The sequence below is a fragment of the Oncorhynchus masou genome, chromosome 3, assembly GCF_036934945.1.
Source record: "Oncorhynchus masou masou isolate Uvic2021 chromosome 3, UVic_Omas_1.1, whole genome shotgun sequence".
Classification (NCBI taxonomy): Eukaryota; Metazoa; Chordata; class Actinopteri; order Salmoniformes; family Salmonidae; genus Oncorhynchus; species Oncorhynchus masou.
Genome location: NC_088214.1, coordinates 20,772,498 through 20,788,004, shown reverse-complemented (window position 1 = coordinate 20,788,004; position 15,507 = coordinate 20,772,498). Strand labels below are relative to the sequence as shown.

At 40.6% G+C, this 15,507-nt stretch overlaps 1 protein-coding gene across 2 annotated transcripts in view; it reads left to right on the top strand.

Moving 5' to 3' along the window:
• Positions 1-15,507, top strand: part of LOC135512514 (arf-GAP with GTPase, ANK repeat and PH domain-containing protein 3-like) — a 271,006-nt gene that overhangs the window by 198,005 nt on the left and 57,494 nt on the right. For both annotated transcript variants that reach the window (XM_064934621.1, XM_064934611.1), the window contains exon 11: positions 6,727-6,898. In XM_064934621.1, the coding sequence (XP_064790693.1) occupies positions 6,727-6,898 (172 nt within the window). The remainder of the gene's footprint in view (positions 1-6,726; positions 6,899-15,507) is intronic.

Below are 15,507 nucleotides of genomic sequence, written 5' to 3'. Positions count from 1 at the left end.
TGAACACTGAATACAAACGAACAAAAGAATAAAGGAAAACCAAAACAGTCCTGTATGGTGAAAACACTGAAACGGAAAATAATCACCCACAACTCAAAATGGGAAAACAGGCTACCTAAGTATGGCTCTCAATCAGAGACAACGATAGACAGCTGCCTCTGATTGAGTCCGATACCAGGCCAAACACATAGAAAAAGAAAACCTAGACCTACAACATAGAATACCCACCCACATCACACCCTGACCAAACTAAAAATAGAAACATACAAAGCAATCTACAGTCAGGGCGTGACACACATTTATGAAATTGCTTATTCCAGCTGCTGATAAGCATGCACCCAGGCTACTTTTTCAACATTCTGTTAAAAATCGCGCAACATTTCAACGTCCTGCTACTCATGCCAGGAATATAGTATATGCATATGATTAGTATGTGTGCATAGAAAACACTCTGAAGTTTCTAGAACTGGTTCAATGGTGTCTGTGACTATAACAGAACGAGTTCCGTGGTCAAAATCGCCAGAAAACCTGGTCACTAAATCGACGGAGAAAAAATCAATCCGCCAGTCTATGAATTGTCTATTGGAAGGAAAAATACTTAAGGCTGAGAATACAGTTCCTGTAGCTTCCACACGATGTCACCAGTGTTGTGATTTCGATTCAACTAAATCCTTGGTCATCTGAGTAATAGCCACATCCGGTTGTCAGGTCCACAGCTGTGAACAATGGAACTGGAAAAGTTGACTATGTTTCCCAAACTTGTGCCTATTGACTACAGATCGCTCCGTGATCAATTTGATCGTTTATTAACGTTTACTAATACCTAACGTTGGATTACAGAAGTAGTTTGAAGTGTTTTGTCAAAGTTTATAGGCAACTTTTTTAATTTAAAAAAATAACGTTGCCTTTAAAAACTGTGTTTTTCCTGGATCTGACGGTCTTCATAAATGGACATTTTTGGTATACAAGGACCGATTTAATCGAAAAAAAATACCCAATTGTGATGTTTATGGGACATATAGGAGTGCCAACAAAGAATCTCGTCAAAGGTAATGAATTTTTTATATTTTATTTCTGCGTTTTGCGTAGCGCCGGGTACGCTAATTCCTTTGTTTTACGTCCCCTTCTGGTATTTCGGAGTGTTGCCTGCTATCAGATAATAGCTTCTCATGCTTTCGCCGAAAAGCATTTTACAAATCTGACTCGTTGGCTAGATTCACAACGAGTGTAGCTTGAATTGAGTACCCTGCATGTGAGTTTTAATGAATGTTTGAGTTTTAACGAGTGCTATTAGCATTTGGCGTAGCACATTTGTATTTATTGTTGGCAGGGGGTGCGGTTGCGTCCCGGGTGGGCCAGAGAGGTTAAGAAAATGACTGTAAAAACTGTTAAATCCCTGTGGATTGATGAGAAATTGAAAAATTATATGTTTGAGACGGATGTGGCAAAATTAATGGCAAAGAAGTCTGGCTGCACAACCGATTGGCAAATGTATTGCATATTGAGAAATCATGTGACTAAACTGAATAAAAATTAAAATAAACTACAATATAAAACCAAGATAAATTAAATAAAAAATGATAATGATAGTAAAAAGCTTTGGAGCACCTTAACTTCATGCGACGAGCAATCCTGTATCCGGGATCCTATTTATAGCCTCAAGCTCATTAGCATAACGCAATGTTAACTATTCATGAAAATCGCAAATGAAATGAAATAAATATATTTGCTCTCAAGCTTAGACTTTTGTTAACAACACTGTCATCTCAGATTTTCAAAATATGCTATTGAACTATAGCTAAACAAGCATTTGTGTAAGAGTATTGATAGCTAGCATAGCTATAAGCCTAGAATTCAGCCAGCAACATTTTCACAAAAACAAGAAAAGCATTCAAATAAAATAATTTACCTTTGAAGAACTTCAGATGTTTTCAATGAGGAAACTCTCAGTTAGATAGCAAATGTTCAGTTTTTCCTGAAAGATTCTTTGTGTAGGAGAAATCGCTCCGTTTTGTACATCATGTTTTGCTACCAAAAAAACCTGAAAATTCAGTCACCAAAACGCCAAACTTTTTTCCAGATTAACTCCATAATATCGACTGAAACATGGCAAACGTTGTTTAGAATCAATCCTCAAGGTGTTTTTCACATATCTCTTCATTGATATATCGTTAGTGGAAGTCTGCTTTCTCCTCTCAATCACATGGAAAAATACTTGCAGCTGAAGTTTACGCACCAATTTCGACGCAGGACACCGGGCGGACACCTGGTAAATGTGGTCTCTTATGGTCAATATTGCAATGATATGCCTACAAATACATCACAATGCTGCAGACACCTTGGGGAAACGGCAGATATTGTAGGCTCGTTCAGGGCGCATTCACAGCCATATAAGGAGACATTGGAAAACAGCGCTTCAAAAAGTTTGCTCATTTCCTGTTTGAAGTTTCATCTTGGTTTCGCCTGTAGCATCAGTTCTGTGGCACTCACAGATAATATCTGTGCAGTTTTGGAAACGTCAGAGTGTTTTCTTTCCAAAGCTGTCAATTATATGCATAGTCGAGCATCTTTTCGTGACAAAATATCTTGTTTAAAACGGGAACGTTTTTTTATCCAAAAATGAAATACTGCCCCTAGAGTTCCAGGAGGTTAAATGAAATTCTGGGAAAAAAGGGAATTTCAGCTCCATCATTCATTGAAACAGATGGCATCACAAAACCAAATGATATTGCCAACTACTTTAATGATTTTTTTCATTGGCAAGAATGGCAATCTTAGGGATAACATACCAGCAACAAATGCTGACACTACACATCCATGTATTTCTTACCAAATTATAAAAGACAAGCATTGTCATTTTAAATTCTGTAAAGTTAGTGTGGAAGAGGTGAAAAAATTGTTGTTGTCTATCAACAATGACAAGCCACCGGTACGGAAAACTATTGAGGATAATAGCATGTCATGTTGAACTACTGGCACACAGCTCGGACACCCATGCACACCCCACAAGACATGCCACAAGAGGTCTCTTCACAATCCCCAAGTCCAGAACAGACTACGGAAGGGGCACAGTACTAAATAGAGACATAACTAAATGTAACTCTATTCCACATCCAGTAAATCATGCAAGCAGTAAAATTAGATTTTTAAAAAACAGATATAAAAAAACATGTTATGGAACAGCGGGGACTCTGAAGCAACACAAACATAGGCGCATACCCACATACACATGATAGCATACGCACTATACACAAACGTAAAAATGTGGTAATGGTGGAGTAGTGGCCTGAGGGCACACAGTCTGAATGTATTGTAATGTTTTTAAAATTGTATAAACTGCCTTAATTTTGCTGGACCCCAGGAAGAGTAGCTGCTTCCTTGGCAGCAGCTAATGGGGATCCATAAAAAATACAAATACAAAAACCTGAGCTCAATTTCGAGTCTCATAGCAAAAGGTCTGAATACTTATGTAAATAAGGTATTTCTGTTTTTATTTGCATAAAAATAGTAAAACCCTATTTTAGCTTTGTCATTGCAGGGTATTGTGTGTGGATGTATTGTGATGAGGATTTTATTTGATCCATTTTAGAGTAAGTCTGTAACTTAACAAAATGTGGAAAAAGGGAAGGGGTCTGTCTGAATACTTCCCGAATGCACTGTATAGTAAAAAAAATGTAATTTGCATGCAACATGAATTGATTACATTTGTTATTATTATATTATTTTATTGACTGGGTGGTAATGGCTTAACATAGTAGCCATTATTAGCAGAGCAGCGTAGTGTTACAGTGATGTATGTAACTGACTAGCTAGCTGCTAATTATGGCTATCGTAGTTTATCAGGAGCATGTCTACTAACTCTGTCTTGAATGTCTGTCTGCTACCTCACTGACCAGAGCTGAGGCAGAACAGGAATCACTGTTACATCAGCAGACATGTGTTTACTACCATTCTGACTTACCAAGCAGAGAGAGTGGGAGGGAGAGAACGTGAGAGGGAGGAAGAGAAAGTGGTAGAAAGAGCAGGGGAGAGTGGGTGGGAGGGGGGAGAGAGCGGGAGACAAGGTGGGAGGGAGAGAAAGAGCGGGGGAGAGAGGTGGGAGGGAGAGAGAGCGAGAAGGTGGGATGGAGAGAGCGGGAAAAGTAGAGAGTGGGAAAAAGAGAGAGCGAGAAGGTGGGAAGGGAGAGAGGGGGAGAGCAAGATACAGAACAAGAGTGCGAGGATCCCTTTAATTTCACAGTCAGCCAAGCCATCCACACAATCACCTTCTGTTAATTCTATCTGCTACATCAATTAAATTGTTTGTAGAAACTAATTGAATGTGGCTTAATCACACATCTTAATAGCTTTGCACGCTTCGATCTGGCTGTTAATTCCGGCAATAAAAGGAAATGAGAGCGAGGAGCGCTAGCTGGCTGGGTAATTAGAGAGGAGGCAGGGGAAGAGATGAGTGCTTTATGGAACCCTGATAAAGGAAGGAGAAAGATTGAGGGAGAGATAAAGGAAAGGAAGAGATGGAAGGGGGGGGCATACCAGGCAAAAAGCAGAGCGGAGACTTCTCCTCTGGCTTTTTCTGCTGAGCTCAATGATTTTCACCTTGGCTTCCCTTCCTCGTCCATTTGGGGTGGTGATGTTGTTTTAAATCTAAATCATTATGAGAGAGAATGAGACCGTTTGCATTCATTAGTCTACTCCATGGTTCTCCAACCCTCTTCCTGGACAGCTAACCTCCTGTAGGTTTTTGCTCCAAACCCAGATGTAACTAACCTGATTCAGCCTATCAACCAGCTAATTATTAGAATCACGTGCACTAGATTAGGGTTGGCGTGAAAAACTACAGGATGGTAGCTCTGCAGGAACAGGATTGGAGGGTCCTGGTCTACTCATTAAGTCTATAACTGAGCTAGTTTGTGAGGCAGCGTGGGCACAGGTAATGTTCTGAAATGGCTATCTGTCAGTCAGTTTTGGTACTGTATGTCAGGATGGAAGTTATATCATATACAGTGCCTTGCAAAAGTATTCGGCCCCCTTGAACTTTGCGACATTTTGCCACATTTCAGGCTTCAAACATAAAGATATAAAAGTGTATTTTTTTGTGAAGAATTAACAACAAGTGGGACACAATCATGAAGTGGAACGACATTTATTGGATATTTCAAACTTTTTTAACAAATCACAAACTGAAAAATTGGGCGTGCAAAATTATTCAGCCCCCTTAAGTTAATACTTTGTAGCGCCACCTTTTGCTGCGATTACAGCTGTAAGTCGCTTGGGGTATGTCTCTATCAGTTTTGCACATCGAGAGACTGAAATCTTTTCCCATTCCTCCTTGCAAAACAGCTCGAGCTCAGTGAGGTTGGATGGAGAGCATTTGTGAACAGCAGTTTTTAGTTCTTTCCACAGATTCTCGATTGGATTCAGTTCTGGACTTTGACTTGGCCATTCTAACACCTGGATATGTTTATTTTTGAACCATTCCATTGTAGATTTTGCTTTATGTTTTGGATCATTGTCTTGTTGGAAGACAAATCTCCGTCCCAGTCTCAGGTCTCTTGCAGACTCCATCAGGTTTTCTTCCAGAATGGTCCTGTATTTGGCTCCATCCATCTTCCCATCAATTTTAACCATCTTCCCTGTCCCTGCTGAAGAAAAGCAGGCCCAAACCATGATGCTGCCACCACCATGTTTGATAGTGGGGGTGGTGTGTTCAGGGTGATGAGCTGTGTTGCTTTTACGCCAAACATAACGTTTTGCATTGTTGCCAAAAAGTTCAATTTTGGTTTCACCTGACCAGAACACCTTCTTCCACATGTTTGGTGTGTCTCCCAGGTGGCGTGTGGCAAACTTTAAACGACACTTTTTATGGATATCTTTAAGAAATGGCTTTCTTCTTGCCACTCTTCCATAAAGGCCAGATTTGTGCAATATACGACTGATTGTTGTCCTATGGACAGAGTCTCCCACCTCAGCTGTAGATCTCTGCAGTTCATCCAGAGTGATCATGGGCCTCTTGGCTGCATCTCTGATCAGTCTTCTCCTTGTATGAGCTGAAAGTTTAGAGGGACGGCCAGGTCTTGGTAGATTTGCAGTGGTCTGATACTCCTTCCATTTCAATATTATCGCTTGCACAGTGCTCCTTGGGATGTTTAAAGCTTGGGAAATCTTTTTGTATCCAAATCCGGCTTTAAACTTCTTCACAACAGTATCTCGGACCTGCCTGGTGTGTTCCTTGTTCTTCATGATGCTCTCTGCGCTTTTAACGGACCTCTGAGACTATCACAGTGCAGGTGCATTTATACGGAGACTTGATTACACACAGGTGGATTGTATTTATCATCATTAGTCATTTAGGTCAACATTGGATCATTCAGAGATCCTCACTAAACTTCTGGAGAGAGTTTGCTGCACTGAAAGTAAAGGGGCTGAATAATTTTGCACGCCCAATTTTTCAGTTTTTGATTTGTTAAAAAAGTTTGAAATATCCAATAAATGTCGTTCCACTTCATGATTGTGTCCCACTTGTTGTTGATTCTTCACAAAAAAATACAGTTTTATATCTTTATGTTTGAAGCCTGAAATGTGGCAAAAGGTCGCAAAGTTCAAGGGGGCCGAATACTTTCGCAAGGCACTGTATATCATTAGTTTGTAGTTTTTAAAGGTTTTTCATGATCATCCACGTTTAGACTAATGAGATTGACTCAGTGTGTTTTGTGATGTGTGTTCCAGGACTACATGCAGAATGTGCACGGTAAAGAGATTGACCTGTTGAGGACCACGGTCAAGGTGCCAGGGAAGCGACCACCCAGAGCGGTCACCACCATCGCCCCCACCGCCAGCCCCAAGACCAACGGGCTGACCAAGGACCGTAGCACCCTGCAGCTAGGAGTGGGCACTGCAGGTAAGAGAGCCACCCTAGTCACCACTCTGGGTCCATGCCAGACCTCTGTACCAGACCTCGGTCAAAAACATATGTTAAATTATTTCAAATAAAATGATAAGCTACCCTTTATTTAATTTCCATGTTACAGTGGAACAAATAGAATAGTCCACAAAAAGCTAACTTAAGCACACCTCAAATACTTGCATATATTTCAAAAGTATTTGACTGAAGTCTGCTCTTCAATTTTGAGGAATCCACATCTGTTATAATATAGACAAACAGAGTAGGTAGAAGTTGCCTACTAACCACTGATACAGGGTCAGATATTTATTCCTCCTCTTAACAGTTATGGTCAGGTTTGGGAGTAAAATAATCAGATTTGAGATCTGCGGCTATAGGAACAACTTCTACCTTGCTCCAGAACCCAACCAAACACTTTCAACAACCACAGACCGAGGTATGTGCAAAAAGCTAGCAACTGAATAACTTAAGCTAAGCAACCTGATGCCAAGTTCAACTGTATGTAAATCTCTATCGACTTCATGTCCGGTCCAGCAGAAAATCAATAGAGGTTCTGCAGAGACACTAATACCATTCACTGCCCAGAGGATACAATAAAGTTAATTTTAATAGGTGAAATATATAATGATCATGTAATATTTATTTTATTGCTGTATTTATGTGAAAACTCTTTAGATTTTGGTACAATGTCATTATGCAGTTGCAGATGAGCTAACACAATGATATGATTACTGAAGGAGTGCTTATAAGGCTATTAAATTCTATCTTAAAGGGCCAATCAACTTGTGAAGTCACAAGCTCTACTGGTTGGCTACTGCATAGCAACTTAGTGGTGCCAAAAAACCCAGGCTTGCCATAGAAAGCCTATGTAAATTACGAACACCAGAACAGTCAAACCATTCTTTGGCCTCTAAAATGATTTAATTATGATCATCCCCACTGTGAATTATTTTAAAGTTCGCTACAAATTGAGATATTAAATTAAATAGTGATTCATTCTGAATACATTTGTCGTCACACAGGACCACGTGCTGACAAAGACAAATCACGGGCGGACAGGCTACGAGGAGGCTCGCGCCCTCTTGCCATAGACATTAAGGTTGACTCTCTCAGGCAGGATGAAAATGACTACATCGCCCATGATCCTTTGCTAGTTACGCCCACTTTCACCATGTTCCTTAGCAATTTTGTTTTTGGTGCCATTCAGCAATACAACATGATTAAAATATTTCCGGCTTCATGCACCATCGGGAGTTTTCCGTAGGAGTACATGGATGACGTCAGCACTATCACCATCTACTGGTTTTAATGTCTATAGTAGAAACAATTACATAGCGTTATCCCCGCCACTGTTTCAGTAAAAAGCTGAGGGATATGGCTCGAGAAATGTAACCACTTTCAAATTCATAGACAGATTGCCCCTTTAAATGATCTAAATATGATTCATTTGTTCATAATAATCATTATAAAAAAAAATTTAAATACGAATTTCCCATCGAAGGACAATTTTATTTTGTCCAGATGTTGAATTTTAGCTCTGAGCTAAATTCCATCCAGGGGGCTTGCCTTGCTTGTCCTGTGTCCTGCCAGTACCATTGCCTTCTTTCCTTCAGTCCACACAGGCCTATAAATAGACAGAGCTGGCTGTGCCACTGGAGGCTGGAGGGAGCTTTAGCAGGAACTGGCAGCAAGGCCCAGAGAGGCGAGGAGAAACCAGTGATTAAATTTAGGGGTTAGGATTAATTATTACTAAGAGTAATTATTACTAATTAGCAGAGTGGTCCCCAGACGGGGGTGATGTGGGGAGAGGGATAGAGGGGAGTGGGGTAATGAGGGCGTCCTCCATCGGCCGAGGAGCAGTGTCTGTTACCTCCTGCCATGGTTGTAGCTAATTGGATTGTGCAGTAGTGGAATAGACAGACTGGCCAGTAGGGACCACTTGTGGCCCAGCCCTTACTTATTTTGTTGATCCTGGCCAAGATTTGACCATCAGGACCCTACTCAAGAGGTTAATTATTCAAATGCCTGAGAAGATTTATGAGTTTACAGAGTGAAGGACAGGGGGTGGAGGTCATGTTCCAACTTCCAGCTCATAAACAATTAACCTTCAGGAGGAGGGAGAAGAGAGCAGAGGTGTCTGAATTTGTAGGAGGGAGGAAAGAGAGAGGGGAGATGGGGAGAGGAGTGGTTATGGGGCCCTGAAAAAGAGGCCAAATGCTGTTTTTTGTTTTAAAATAAATAAAAATGTGTCCTTTATTCCTTTTTTTACTCTGACTCATTATCTGTGTTTGCATGGGTATATTGTTTAAATCTGTTGTAAATACAGAGCTAGTAATGGATGCTGTTGAGACAACTCACTACCGATTCTCACTATTTTTTTTGCGTCTGGGAGGGGAACAATACGAGGGCGATTTTAGTTAATCTCCAATTAGGAGAGAAAGGTTACAAATCAGGGCAGGTCTTCTCCCGTTGGAGCACCCTCTCCTGATGATGCGATCGGAGTGAGTTTGATTTCATTAGGCATGCAATTGATGAAGGGAACAAAGGAGTAATTTGTCATTCATGGGGTCTGAATCACAACCCTGTCTTTGCCTTTGGTAATCCATTCACTACCTGGATCTAAAGACCTTTAGAATCACAGGAGGAAGAGAGAGAGAGGGGAAGAAGATGGAGAGGAGAAGAGAGAGAGATGGAGACAAAGACTAAATGAATAAACACGTGTCCATGAGTAAAAACGTGTGCAGGCCGAATTCCTTCTCCTCTGTCTGAGTGTTCAGCGGAACCGTTTTACCCACGACAGATACGTTGTATCAAACTATTAATGTGGACCATCAGTTTTAATCAATCGTATGGGGTGGGGTGGGGGGTTGACTGTGCTGCACAGTACCTCCCTCTTACATTGTAAACCAGTGAGTCTTCATCTTGCTCTGGGCTGCATACATACAGTCCAACCACTGGGCACTGACTCACTGACCACCATTAGGTTATGCCTCTGTCTCAGTGGCCACCAGCCCAGTGCCGGGGCCTGAAGTGTGGGTGTGGTGACTGTCTAATGGCTCCTGACGAGGAGGCGGCTGGATGAGGGGGGAGGATTAGATGACATGGCTGAGCCACAGAGGGGAGTGTGGGGGGAAGCTTTCAGGGGTGGCGGGCGGCATTAGGCAGTAGTGATAGTGATAATAGTGGTGGTGGATTACATGGCTCCAGACACAGATGATGTGCTCCTTTCCCCCTTCCCTCCTTTCCTCCTTCCCCCATTACCCCCCTTCCCTCCTCCAGACACAGAGGATGTGCTCTTTTCCCCTTCCCTCCTTCCATCCCCCACATTAGCATGAATGCCTCATTATCCTGATACTTGTACATAATGGCAACAACTCCACAGTGGGGTCAGGCCTCTGCTTCACGGCTCATCAGTCCTCTGACGGTACGCCTGGCCGCGCCGGCCCAAAGAGAAATGAGAGGCAAGATGACGTTACTGCTACCGCCGTTCTGTAGCTACCCGCTAATCCATCCCTTCTACTTAGATTACAGCCCCAGCCAGAGCCAGCCCCGCTGCTGCTGTTTAGCATGGAAAACACTCCTTTACTCTCTCTCCTACACACTTAGTTATATTTGTCAAATGAACATAATTATATAAATGTTTAAATGCAGATATAGGCGTACATGATTGCGGTAGAGCTTTTGGACATTTCTATTAACATGCAGGTGGAATATGAATATGAATATGAATTCCCAAATTATCACAGAAAGTGAAATTATGTTTCTATTTTGACACCAAGTTTCTTCTTTTTACAGTAGTTTGTTTTTTTGTAATGACAGTATGTCTACAGTACCTTGTGAAAATTCAGCCTAAGTGACTAGCCAGTTGAATAGATAAGTATTCACACTCATTGACTTCTTCCACCTTTCGTTACAGCCTGAATTTAAAATGGATTAAATTGAGATGTTTAGTCACGGGCCTACACACAATACTCCATAATGTCAAAGTGGAATGACATTTTTAGACATTTTTACAAATTATTTAAAAATGAAAATGGTGAAATGTCTTGAGTCAATAATTATTCAACCCCTTCGTTATGGCAAGCCTAAATAAGTTCAGGAGTAAACATTTGCTAAACAAGTCACGTAATAAGTAGCATAGATAGTATAATGTTTTGCATGATTTTTGAATGACCCCAAACATACAATTATCTGTAAGCTTCCTCAGTCGAACAGTGAATTTCAAACACAGATGAAACCACAGAGACCAGGGAGGTTTTCCAATGCCAAGCAAAGAAGGACACCTATTGGTAGATGGGTAAACATGTAAAAAGCAGACATTGAATATCCCTTTGAGTATGGGGAAGTTATTAATTACACTTTGGATGGTTTATCAATACACCCAATCATTACAAAGTTACAGGCTTCCTTCCTAACTCAGTTGCTGGAAAGGAAGGAAACCACCATGAGGCCGGGGCGGCAGATTAGCCTTGTGGTTAGAGCGTTGGACTAGTAAGCGAAAGGTTGCAAGTTCAAATCCCCGAGCTGACAGGGTACAAAACTGTCGTTCTGCCCCTGAACAGGCAGTTAACCCACTGTTCCTAGGCCGTCATTGAAAATAAGAATTTGTTCTTAACTGACTTGCCTAGTAGAGTAAAGGTCAAATTAATAATTTAAAAAACAGTTACAGAGTTGAATGGCTGTGATAGGAGAAAACTTAGGATGGATCAACATTGTAGTTACTCCACAATACTAACCTAATTGTTGACAGAGTGAAAAGAAGGAAGGGAACAAAGGAGTAATTTTACAGACAAAAATATTCCAATTTCATGCATCCTATTTACAATAAGGCACTAAAGTAAAACTGCAAAAAATGTGGTTAAGAAATTCACTTTATGTCCTGAATACAATAGTTATGTTTGGGGAAAATCCAATACAGCACATCACTGAGTACCACTCTTCATGGTAGTGGCTGCATCATGTTATGGGTATGGTTGTCATTGGCAAGTACTAGGGAGCTTTTGTAGGATAAAAATATATGGAGTAGAGCTAAGCACATACAAAATCCTAGAGTAAAACCTTGGCTCTATCTGCTTTCCAACTGACACTGGGAGACAAATTCACTTTTCAACTTGACAATAACCTAAAACACAAGGCCAAATATACACTGGAGTTGCTTACTAAGATGACATTGAATGTTCCTGAGTGCCCTAGTTAAGGTTCTGACTTAAATCTGCATGTAAATCTATGACAAGACTTGAAAATGGCTGTCAAGCAATGATCAACAACCAACTTGCAGTTTGAATAATTTTTTAAAGAATAATGTGCAAATATTGTACAATCCAGGTGTGCAAAGCTCTTAGAGACATACCCAGAAAGACTCACAACTGTAATCACTGCCAAAGTTGAATCTAACATGTATTGACTCAGGGGGTTTAATACTTATCTAATCAAGATATTTTAGTGTTTTATTTTTCCAATTTGTTTTACAAATTCTCACATTTTTCTTACACTACGACATTACAATATTTTTTGTCGATCGTTGACAAAAAAATACAATTAAAATCAATTCTAATCCAACTTTGTAACACAACAAAATGTCGAAAAAGTCAAAGGTTGTGAATACTTTCTGAAGGCGCTGTAACTTTGCTAAGTGTCACGCCCTGACCTTAGAGATCCTTTTTATGTCTCTATTTGGTTTGGTCAGGGTGTGATTTGGGGTGGGTATTCTATATTTTATTATTTGTATTTCTATGTTTTGTCCGGGTAGGGTTCTCAATCAGGGTCAGCTGTCTATCGTTGTCTCTGATTGAGAACCATACTTAGGTAGCCCTTTTTTCCACCATGTCAACTATGACAGAAAAAATGAGAGAAAAAAAATCCAGAAAATCACATTGTAGGATTTTTAATGAATTTATTTGCAAATTATGGTGGAAAATAACAAAAGTTAATAACAAAAGTTTATCTCAATACTTTGTTATATACACTTTGTTGGCAATGACAGAGGTCAAACGTTTTCTGTAAGTCTTCACAAGGTTTTCACACACTGTTGCTGGTATTTTGGCCCATTCCTCCTTGCAGATCTCCTCTAGAGCAGTGATGTTTTGGTGCTGTTGCTGGGCAACATGGACTTTCAACTCCCTCCAAAGATTTTCTATGGGGTTGAGATCTGGAGACTGGCTAGGCCACTCCAGGACATTGAAATGCTTCTTACGAAGCCACTCCTTCGTTGCCCGGGCGGTGTGTTTGGGATCATTGTCATGCTGAAAGACCCAGCCACGTTTCATCTTCAATGCCCTTGCTGATGGAAGGAGGTTTTCACTCAAAATCTCATGATACATGGCACCATTCATTCTTTCCTTTACATGGATCAGTTGTCCTGGTCCCTTTGCAGTTAAACAGCCCCAAAGCATGATGTTTCCACCCCCATGCTTCACAGTAGGTATGGTGTTCTTTGGATGTAACTCAGCATTCTTTGTCCTCCAAACACGACGAGTTGAGCTTTTACCAAAAAGTTATATTTTGGTTTCATCTGACCATATGACACTCTCCCAATCTTCTTCTGGATCATCCAAATGCTCTCTAGTAAACTTCAGACGGGCCTAGACATGTACAGGCTTAAGCAGGGGGACACGTCTGGCACTGCAGGATTTGAGTCCCTGGCGGTGTAGTGTGCTACTGATGGTAGGCTTTGTTACTTTGGTCCCAGCTCTCTGCAGGTCATTCACTAGGTCCCCCCGTGTGGTTCTGGGATTTTTGTTCACCATTCTTGTGATCATTTTGACCCCACGGGGTGAGATCTTGCGTGGAGCCCCAGATCGAGGGAGATTATCAGTGGTCTTGTATGTCTTCCATTTCCTAATAATTGCTCTCACAGTTGATTTCTTCAAACCAAGCTGCTTACCTATTGCAGATTCAGTCTTCCCAGCCTGGTGCAGGTCTACAATTTTGTTTCTGATGTCCTTTGACAGCTCTTTGGTCTTGGCCATAGTGGAGTTTGGAGTGTGACTGTTTGATAACAAGTTCAAACAGGTGCCATTAATACAGGTAACGAGTGGAGGACAGAGGAGCCTCTTAAAGAAGAAGTTACAGGTCTGTGAGAGCCAGAAATCTTGCTTGTTTGTAGGTGACCAAATACTTATTTTCCACCATAATTTGCAAATAAATTCATTAAAAATCCTACATGTGATTTTCTGCATTTTTTCCCCTCCTTTTGTCTGTCATAGTTGAAGTGTACCTATGATGAAAATTACAGGCCTCTCTCATCTTTTTAAGTGGAAGAACTTGCACAATTGGTGGCTGGCTAAATACTTTTTTGCCCCACTGTATGTACCTGATGGTACAAGGCCCACCAACATATCCCAACAAGTAGTTTGACTCTTGGCTGTCCGAAAGGGGAAAAATGAAAAGCTAAATAAATACACAAACCCTATATGGATTCATATTTAAAATTTCAAGTAACAATCATGTCTAATTGTCAGATGTGATACTAATGATTAATGAATTAAACATGGATCCATCAATTAGTCCCCACAGAGCAGACCTAGACCACTTCTGCATAAAGCAGCGTATAATGTAATTACACCGGAGCTATAATCAGCTGGTCGCGTCAGGGGAGAATGTTCTCTGTCTCCCCCATAGAAATAGTATTCAAATATTAGACAAGAGTATCTTGTCAAAATATCGAAGCTTGTAAATGTTGTCTTTCTCTTCTGATTTAACTTTAGATAGTACAATGATCCATCAAGTTATATCTTGGATGCTAGTGTGCAGTGTGAAAGTCAGAATTTGTCACTGGTGTATTTGATGCATTTTGGTCAGAAAATGTTTCTCTTCTGATTCTCACTTCTGTTTTAAAGTTGGTGTTGAGGCTCAGTTGAGTTATTATTAGAACTTTAGTAGCAGTGATTTTATTTTGAGCAAGTTGTCGAAATTAATTGAGGTATTGAAATATTGAATGTGATCGTTGCATTGAAAAACCCTTAAATAATGCGAAGCAGTTATATTATATTCACTAGTATTACCACTTCTCTTAGAGAAGTGATATTTTTTTATTTTTCAATTTGATGAATCATCCATATAGATCATCCATATATATATATAATATTTACAAATAAACTCACTTAATTTTAGGATTTTCAAATATGCCAGCTCATGCCATCAGTCAGTAACTCACTCAAAATGACTCCAAAATTGTCCCCCCCCCCCCCCATCAACAATGATTAAACACACATGTGAGGGATTTTGTTCAAATTTACTGCATCTTTCCACCATGATTCTTCATCAGATCATCTCTCCCCTCTCTCCAATGCCCTGGTTTGGGGATGCAAATTCAGCCAGCACTCCCCTGCATGGTTCTCTCTCTTTCCCTCTCCTCTCTCTCTGCGATCCCGCTCCTTCCCCTCTGGGACCTGAAGATTAATATTCCCGGGCCCAACAAGATAATTACTGATACCAATTAGACATGATTATGTGAATTTGATACACTTATTACTCTCGCTAATGAGAAGGACGTCTTACCCTAACAAGAGCGCCGCGGCGCTTGGTTTACTTTACACACAGCACACAGTATATTATTTCCAGCTACTGTTATTGTTGTTAAGCCTCAATCTGAATAACATGTATTT